At 41.3% G+C, this 9,092-nt stretch overlaps 1 protein-coding gene across 1 annotated transcript; it reads left to right on the forward strand.

The window, feature by feature from the left end:
- Nucleotides 1–109: 109 nt before the first annotated feature.
- LOC133520159 (band 4.1-like protein 5) lies at nucleotides 110–3,706 on the forward strand. Its single transcript, XM_061854530.1, has 2 exons — nucleotides 110–240; nucleotides 757–3,706. The coding sequence occupies exon 2, from the start codon at nucleotides 777–779 to the stop codon at nucleotides 2,793–2,795; it is 2,019 nt and encodes a 672-aa protein (XP_061710514.1). The 5' UTR covers nucleotides 110–240; nucleotides 757–776; the 3' UTR covers nucleotides 2,796–3,706.
- The last annotated feature ends 5,386 nt before the right edge of the window (nucleotides 3,707–9,092 follow it).

Raw genomic sequence — 9,092 nt, forward strand, 5'->3', positions numbered from 1 at the left:
GGGTTGCCATATGGACAAAAAGGATGACAAAATGTTTAAGGCAAGGTTTAACCCGCTGACTTAAATATTTTTTGCGCTTTGTTGACGTCAACCTCAATAACGTTTGTAGATGTATGTATGTATAGTATAGATATATTTAGTCTATGTTGTAAGCTTCTCGAAAGGGTGTTGTGGATTTGTGCTTCAAATGATTTAAATGAATCCCAGCGTGTTTTGAAAGGAGCTCTGCCTTTTAATCTGGTAATTATGTTATTCTCTTAATACTGTAGACGACAGTGTAGTTTTTCTGATATCTTAGTGAATTATTACACGTTTGCACAATCGATACACTAATGACATTTGGAACGAGAAATGTTATCAGTTAAGTGTCTTGTACATTTTGCAAGTTTACGTCTTATAATTAAATTAAAGAGGCTCAGGAATGAATTTAGGCCTGCACGTAGAAGTGTTGTGAAGGGAATAAACAGCTTACGACGGCTTATAGAGGGAGGTCACGACAATTTTCGCAGCACAAATCCATGACGAATGAACTTTACATGCTATTTCTAAAAACCTGTTTTGTGCGAGACAGTATAGATTGCATAGAAACTGTAAGGATAATTTAAATGTCGCGAGCGACTTTTTGTGTCGAAAGTGTATCGCAATATTAGATTGTTTTGATAGTAGGTAAATATTATTACCATGTGTCACCTATTTAACTTTGGTTAATGGCACAGATGGTTAGCAAATGTCAATATTTCAGTGTTTTTCTTATAGGTTTTGCAGCAGAAGCCAAAATGCTGCGCTTCCTCAGCCGGAGAGGCCGCTCATCAAGCCAGAACAGAAACAAACAAGGTCAGAAAACACCTACAAATAAAAACTTGATACAATGTAAAGTAATGTTACTAGATGATACTGACTTGTCTATTAATTTGTCCAAGAAAGCCAGTGCTGTGGATTTATATGAACAAGTATTTTATTCACTTGACTTAATTGAAAAAGATTACTTTGGTTTGCAATTTACTGACACAAACAATGTAAAGCACTGGCTGGATCCAACGAAAACCATAAAGAAGCAAGTTAAAATTGGCCCACCATACACCTTAAGGCTTAAGGTTAAGTTCTATTCATCAGAGCCAAATAACTTGAGAGAGGAACTTACTAGGTATCAGTTCTTTTTACAACTGAAGAAGGATATCCTGGAGAGTAAACTAGAATGCCCTCACTCAACGGCTGTAGAATTGGCAGCTTTGGCTCTGCAATCAGAGCTCGGGGACTTTGATGAAGCACTGCACACCCCTGCCACTGTCTCAGAATTCAGGTTTGTACCCAATCAAACGGAAGAGATGGAGATCGAAATATTAGAAGAATATAAAAAATGTAAAGGCCTGACTCCAGCACAAGCAGAAGTCAACTATCTGAACAAAGCCAAGTGGCTAGAAATGTATGGTGTCGACATGCATATAGTCCTTGGTAAAGACGGGTGTGAATATCACCTTGGTCTCACCCCAACTGGAATTCTTGTCTTTGAAGGCCCTCAGAAAATTGGTCTGTTTTTCTGGCCTAAAATAAGTAAACTAGATTTCAAGAAAAAGAAGCTCACCCTTGTTGTAGTTGAGGATGATGACCAAGGTCGCGAACAGGAGCATACTTTCGTGTTCCGCCTCCATAATGAAAAAGCTTGTAAACACCTGTGGAAGTGTGCAGTCGAGCACCACACATTCTTCCGCTTACGAGCACCTGTAAAAGGCCCATCGGCGCGACAGAACTTCTTTAGAATGGGATCGCGTTTCCAGTACTCTGGGAAAACAGAGTATCAAACAACTCAGCAGAATCGCGCTCGTCGCACTGTTCAGTTCGAGAGACGGCCCAGTCAAAGGTTTGCTCGAAGGCAAAGTCATGTTCTTAGGGAAAGAGAAAAACAGACCACTCCAAAAACAGAGGCCTCAGTTTCCAATGAAGGAACAGATGAAGTACCCAGTGTGTCTACTGAATTAGCAAGCTTACTTCCTGATTCTAGCCAGGGCACACTTTCTAGGAAGAATAGTGCAAAGTCACAGAAGTCTTCTATTCTTGATACGGATATAAAACTAGCAGAAGTTGGAGAGCCATCAACTAAGAATCTCATGGATGAAGAGCCACCGAAAGAAGTCCTGGGCTCGAAAGAAGATTCTATAAGCAACAAAGTTTTGTTCAAGGTAGAGAAACCTGTGATAGAGGAAAAGAAGAATAATCTTACCCAACTGGTTATCAATAAACCAACTTGCAACTGCTCTCCAGCTACACCTGTGTCAGACTCTAATCCTCTTAATGATCTCCTAATGAGTTTGGTGAAGGAGAAACTGAATAATGATGATTCTAAAAACGAAGTGAAGAGAGATCAGTTAGACTCAGTGGGTGACAAAGAGTTTAACAACCAAGCTAAATGTTATCTGACATCTACGAAGGCTCTGCCACCAGGACAGCTTAAATGCAATAACATACTGAAAGCTCGTGAGAATGAAGTAAAAATTATAAATGAAACAACGAATATTAACTTATCTGTGCAGTCATCGCCATCCCCCAAGATTTTGAATGAGCCTCTTGCTCAGTCTTCTCAGTATGTGTCAATTGTTGTTGTGGAGCCACCTCAGTCTCAAGCTAAGGTAGCATCTCCGAAGCCAGCTCCGAGGAAAGAGGAAGTCACTCCTAAGGTTCAACCGATATCATCACTATCACCCTGGCTAGTGACATCAGAACCTAGTTCTCCGTCCGGGATTGGTGAAAAGGAAATCACTATAATCCACCGTAAGTCCGTAATCACTACACAGTTATAGTTACATTTTACTACTACCGTACTATATAAATAATAAAATGGTAATATATAACCAGGCTGGTGCACACAGAGCGAACATACGTGCGAGGCAATTTTCTTGCGCACAAAACAGCCAGTGTACACGTGCCTTGGCCGAGGCGGTGCGCTCAGGCGAGGAAAACGCGCACGCGGCCTCAGCCAAGGCACGTCTACACTGGCCGTTATGCTCGCTCAGTGTGGATGCGCCTATTCAGAATGAAATCTGTTGATTTCAGTATTTTGAAGTATTTGTTGTTAAGCAGAGTATTATTATTGTGCCTTAAAAATAATGAATAACAGTTTTGGTTAAATATGTACTTATGACAAGCCCCCTATTAATTATATGTTAAAATTACATCAAATAAGTATAAGCTAGTACCATCTTGGTACAAAGATAATCATTTCGCTTTTTAAGTTTCGAAGGAAACCCAAAGCGAGACTGATAATTTAATCGAATGTCGAATTAAATAATTCGGATTTACAATGTGTTATCTAAAATGCAGTAGTTTCATTAAGACTGAAAGAGTTTTAAAATGATGACAACATTCCGTAGCTATTTAATATTGTGATATAAATGGAATTTTACCGTCCTATTGAAGCATGTTCTTATACATTGTTTGTGTTATTAACAATAACAATAGAATTTAGTACAAGTGAATGTCAGTATTAACAAATGTAACCGTCGATTTTCTGTAATCAGGGGTGCCATAATTTTCTCACCTCTCGCAGTGAACTATCATAATAAAATATAACCGAATGATTAATAAATGTAAACTTATTTAATTATAATAAATTTTAATTTTGTTATGACTAATGCGATAAACTTATAATGAAATATGAGCGAATTACAAATTTTGTTATGATAAATGATTTCAAATTGCTATCTATTTATGATTTGTCATTAATTAGTGTTCGTGATCAGGCGTAGCTTGCTGGAGAAATTCGACTTTCTTGGATGGCGAAATAAAAAATCCGAAATTTAACGTGCTTATTCTTGTAATTCTAAATGCTTAATCTACGTGTACATGTTTTAAGGAATTGGGGTAGAGGGGGACAATATGTCGTGACGTAGGGTGACGAAGACGTATATCGGGCTCCGTATTGGCCGCGATATGTGTGACGCGACATACGCAATTGTATCGCTCCGCCCAAAGATGTCGCGGTGGGTCTCGTACGGAACATGCCCCCGGCCTTGAAAGATCTGGCTTTCAAGAGGATTCTTGAGCTTCTCTCCTCTCTTCATCTGGCTGAGACACCAAGGGGCAGATTTTGGTGTAAGCGCGTCTTATGATGCCGGATGCGGTACGGATGTCTGCCACTCTTGACACACCGTCTCTGCCAGGGATAGTCTTCACGATGCGTCCCAACTGCCATTTTAGTGGAGGCAGATTATCGTCCTTTATAAGTACCAGTGTGTCTGGCTTGAGGATTTCACAGTGGCTCCTCCACTTGGATCGCGTCTGTAATTCGGAGACGTACTCTTTGGACCAGCGGGCCCAGAAATGCTGCCTAATCTTCTCCACCATCTGGTATCGGTTGAGTCGATGAGCAGGCGCGTGCTGAAGGTCCTCTGAGGCGGGCGACGTCAAAGTACGACCGACGAGAAAGTGCGCAGGGCTCAGAGGAAGAAAGTCGTGCGGATCCGATGACATGGCGTATAAAGGACGGGAGTTCAGGACGGCTTCAATTTGGCTTAACGCCGTGCTAAATTCTTCGAATGTGAGATGAGCGTTTCCAATAACACGGCGTATATGAAATTTACATGATTTTACTCCAGCTTCCCATAGGGAACCAAAATGGGGCGCGTAAGGTGGAATAAAATGAAATTTAATATTACTACTAGTAGCGTAATCTATGATGTCAGGACTACATTGCGACAAAAACTTGGCAAAATCATGCATTAAACCCACAAAGTTCCTACCATTATCCGAAAATATTTCGTTAGGCTTGCCGCGTCTAGCTATAAAGCGTTTGAGAGCTAGGAGGTAAGCGTCGGTAGTCAGATCGCTGACAAGCTCTAAGTGGATGGCTCGCGTAACAAAACAAACGAACAAGCAAATATATGCTTTAACAGTTTGAGCACCTCTGCCTTTGCGGTTCAATATGAAAACTGGCCCTGCATAGTCCACGCCACAAGTTAAAAAGGGATATGTAGGCGTAATTCTCTCCTCGGGTAGGTTTCCCATGAAAGGAGTAAGGGTTTTCCCTCTTAATCGCTTACAAATAACACAATCATAAAAAATCTTTCGCGCGAGGTTCCTACCACCTAGCGGCCACCAAGCATCGTGCAGTTCAAAAAGAAGGGCTTGAGGCGCGGCATGTAAAAGTTTTTTATGTTCGTGGCGGAATAATAAAAGCGTTAAGTGATGTTTGCTTGTTATTAATATCGGATGCCTTTTTTCGTAAGCAAAGTATTGCGAATAACCGATACGACCGCCGACTCGCATGACACGATTTTCATCGATAAACAAATTTAACTTACTTAAGTTATGCTTTGTTTTAATTATTTGTTTATTAGTCAATAGCTTGTACTCATCTGGGAATGATTCCAGTTGAGACAGCCTGACCAATAAATTTGTTGATTCCCGCAGTTCCTCGACGCTGATACGGCCCGTACGCTTATTATTCTTATTGCGCGCGTTGTGAATAAAACGTAAAACGTAAGAAGTGGCGTGTATCATGCGCGAGAACTGAGAAAACCGCTTGAAGGGAAATAATGCCGCTTCTGTAGTAGCGGTAAGCGCTAAGTCTACGTTAGATTTAACCTCTGGCAGTATATCGTGTGAATCGTCCGAATTCGGTAGTTTTGGAATGTTTTTAGGGTCAAAATTAACATCCTGCAGAAATTCAGGTCCTTCCCACCATAAACTGGATCCAGCTAGGTCTTCTAATCGGACGCCTCTCGAAACTAAGTCAGCTGGGTTAACTTTACCGCTGACGTGGCGCCATGGAAGCGCTTTGGTCAGTTCATGGATCTCAGTGACCCGATTCTGCACAAAAGTTTTTAATAAATTAGGTGACATGCGCAACCACCCTAACACGCAAGTAGAATCGGAATAAAATATGACGTCATCAAATTGGCAATTAATACTACGTATGACCTTGTCATATAATTTAGCACCTAGAAGTGCGCTGCAAAGTTCTAATCGGGGCGTACTTAGGACTTTAATTGGACTTAATTTCCCCTTTGAACATAACAATCGTGAGCATACTTCCATTTTATCATTTATTGTGCGAATATAAATGCAAGTGCCATAAGCAACCTGTGACGCGTCTGTAAAGATATGCATTTCTATGCGCGTATAATTACTGCTACCCATTACATAACGCGGCACACGGATTGTACTTAGAGTAGCTGATAACGCTCTAGTAAAATCATTCCAGGTGCGCATGACGTCAGAAGGGACTTCGTCGTCCCAATCAAGTTTGAGAAGCCATAAACGCTTGAGTAAGACCTTGGCGAGCATAATTGTCGGACTCAATAAACCTAAGGGATCATAAATTTGCGAGATATGTGATAAAATAATGCGTTTAGTTACTTTATCATTGGTTTTCATCAAATCAAGTTGCGAGTTAAAATAAAATTGATCATAGTAATTATTCCATCCTATGCCCAATGTCTTTGAATTGCAGTCTTTATCGAACGTTAGTTTAGTTTGCGCGTCAGACAGCAGTGCGAAATTAGACTCTAACGACGGCTCGCTAAAGTTGAATACCCACTTTCGTAACGGGAAACAACCCGATTGCAATGTTCGCGCGGTTTCATTGCATAATCGCAGTAATTCAAGTTTACCCTGTGACCCAGTTATCATGTCATCTACGTAAAAATCCTTGTTAATTATTCTTTTAACGTCGGGATCGGTGCATTCAGTGGCTAACTGTTTTAAACAACGGACACTTAAGAAAGCTGCCGACGCCATACCGTAAGTGACACGATTTAAACGATAAATTTGTATCGGTTCGTCGGGGCTGTCGCGCCAAAGGATCAGCTGAAGGTCACGTTGATTTTCTGCCACTAATACCTGACGATACATTTTGGCTACGTCCGCGCATGCCACGTAACGATGCTGCCTAAAGCGTAAAAGAATCGACAGAAGGTCGCCCTGGATTGCGGGACCTACCATTTGAAGGTCGTTCAGAGATGTACCAGAACTAGATGCCGCACTAGCATCAAAAACTGCCCTTAATCGTGTTGTTGTAGATTCACGAAAAATTCCATGATGTGGCAGAAAGAAATGTGGTGAGTTATATGAAGAAACTTTACTCATGTGCCCTAAATCGAGGTATTCGTGCATAAAGTCTGTATATAATTTTTTGAACGTTTCTGAACGCTGTAATCGTTTTTCCAGCGCCAGCAAACGACGTTCAGCTTGAGGATACGTTTCTCCTAGCATTTCGGGTGGCTGCTTGAGTGGCATGCTAACACAGAACCTTCCTTCGCTGTCGCGCGTAGTGGTGCGAACGAAATGCTCCTCGCAAGCCTTCTCCTCATCAGACAATGCGTCCCGAATGGTAGGTACCTCCTCAATCTCCCAGAACCGCCGTAATAACGAATCTGTTGTTTGCGTAAAGTTACATTGGATATGGCCTTCAATGCGTGCGTTTAGATTGATAGGACCTGCTACTACCCATCCAAATTCGGTATTTAATAAGTAAGGACCGTTACGTAGTTTTATTTTTTCCATCGTAAACAAATCCCAAAACTTATCACCACCTATTAAGATATCGAAATCTTTGTAATCTAAAAATTGCGGATCTGCCAGTTGTATATTATCTGGAATATCGAATTTTGCACAATGTTCATATACCACTGGCATTGATGTATTTATTTGCGGTAAAACAAAACAATGTAAATTTGTAGTGTAGGCGTTAATGCGCGATTTTATTTGGACATTGCAGGTTTGCGTACACTGCGTCACGGTACGCCCTACACCGCTTATTTCGTGAGTGGACTGTACTAATGGTGCGCCTAATAAATCACGTAAGGATTCTTTTATAAAACATCGTTGCGCGCCGTCGTCAAGTAGAGCGACGACAGTATGCGGTTTATTATTTTTATCAATCACGTCGATAAGAGCGGTTGACAACAAGACCGGCCTCAAAGCCGGGCGCTGCGAAGGAATTCGCTGACAATGCGCATTGACCGACACGGCGGCGGCCGAACTGGATGCAGCAGCGGCCGAAGTAGGTGTAGCGGGGGCCGTGACGTCAGCGGGGGCAGGGACGCGAGTGCACTCATCACTAGGAGGATGGATAATCGAATTGTGTTTGTTATTACATTTGCGACACGGGCCGAATACGCATGACTCCACGGAATGACCCGCTCGTAGGCAGTTAGTGCATAACTTGTTGTCGGCAACAAACTTAAGTTTAGATTCGTAATTAGTATCAAGAAATTTGACACAAGAATAAAGTGGATGACTTAATTTACACATGGGACACGCGAATTTTGATTTGTGTTGTGATTTTTGTGGTTTGCTGTTGGTAGAAACATTGCAGTGTACTTTGTTGTTATTGTAACTATGAGTGGAGCTAGGAGTGTTATATTTTTTGCTTACTTCGTGCTTATCGCGTACACTCGTACTCGTACTTTGTGGATGTGATGCCTGCAATGTTTCTAACATATCTGCACGGTTTCTTAAAAACTGCAATAAATCATCCAATTTAATCTTCATCTGAGTGTCGCCGCTCGTAAGACTACTTTTATGTTGTTCCCACTCGCGTTCAGTGGTTTTATCGAGCTTTGACACTAAGATGTAAATAATTAAAGTATCCCATGACGATACAGGTTCGCCTAGGACCTTAAGAGCGCGTAAATTCTTTAATGTTGTGTCAATTAACTTTCGTAGAAGTATGTGCGATTCTTTAGGCAGTGACTGAAGCGAAAATAGTGCCTTGACGTGATTGTGAATCAATAACCTATTGTTATTGTAGCGATCAAGAAGGAGCTCCCATGCCACCGCGTAGTTACTTGTCGTTAGTTCGAGCGCTTCTATAACTAACAAAGCACTACCAGTCAGTGATGATTTTAGGTAGTGGAACCTTTGGATGTCACAGAGATCCTTCGAATTGTGAACTAATGATAAATAAATATCCCTAAATGCGAGCCAGTTTTCATACGTGCCGTCGAAAGAGGGGAGTGATAACACTGGCAGTTTAATTGCCTTCATTGTTGTGTTTTGCGAAACAGTGGGACTTTTGCTTTCTGTACTATTAAATTTACTTAGAATAGACTCGGCGAGGGCTTGCGCACTGAAATAACCATCCTCAAACTGTTCTC

Source organism: Cydia pomonella, chromosome 7 (genome assembly GCF_033807575.1).
Source record: "Cydia pomonella isolate Wapato2018A chromosome 7, ilCydPomo1, whole genome shotgun sequence".
In the NCBI taxonomy this organism is placed as follows: Eukaryota; Metazoa; Arthropoda; class Insecta; order Lepidoptera; family Tortricidae; genus Cydia; species Cydia pomonella.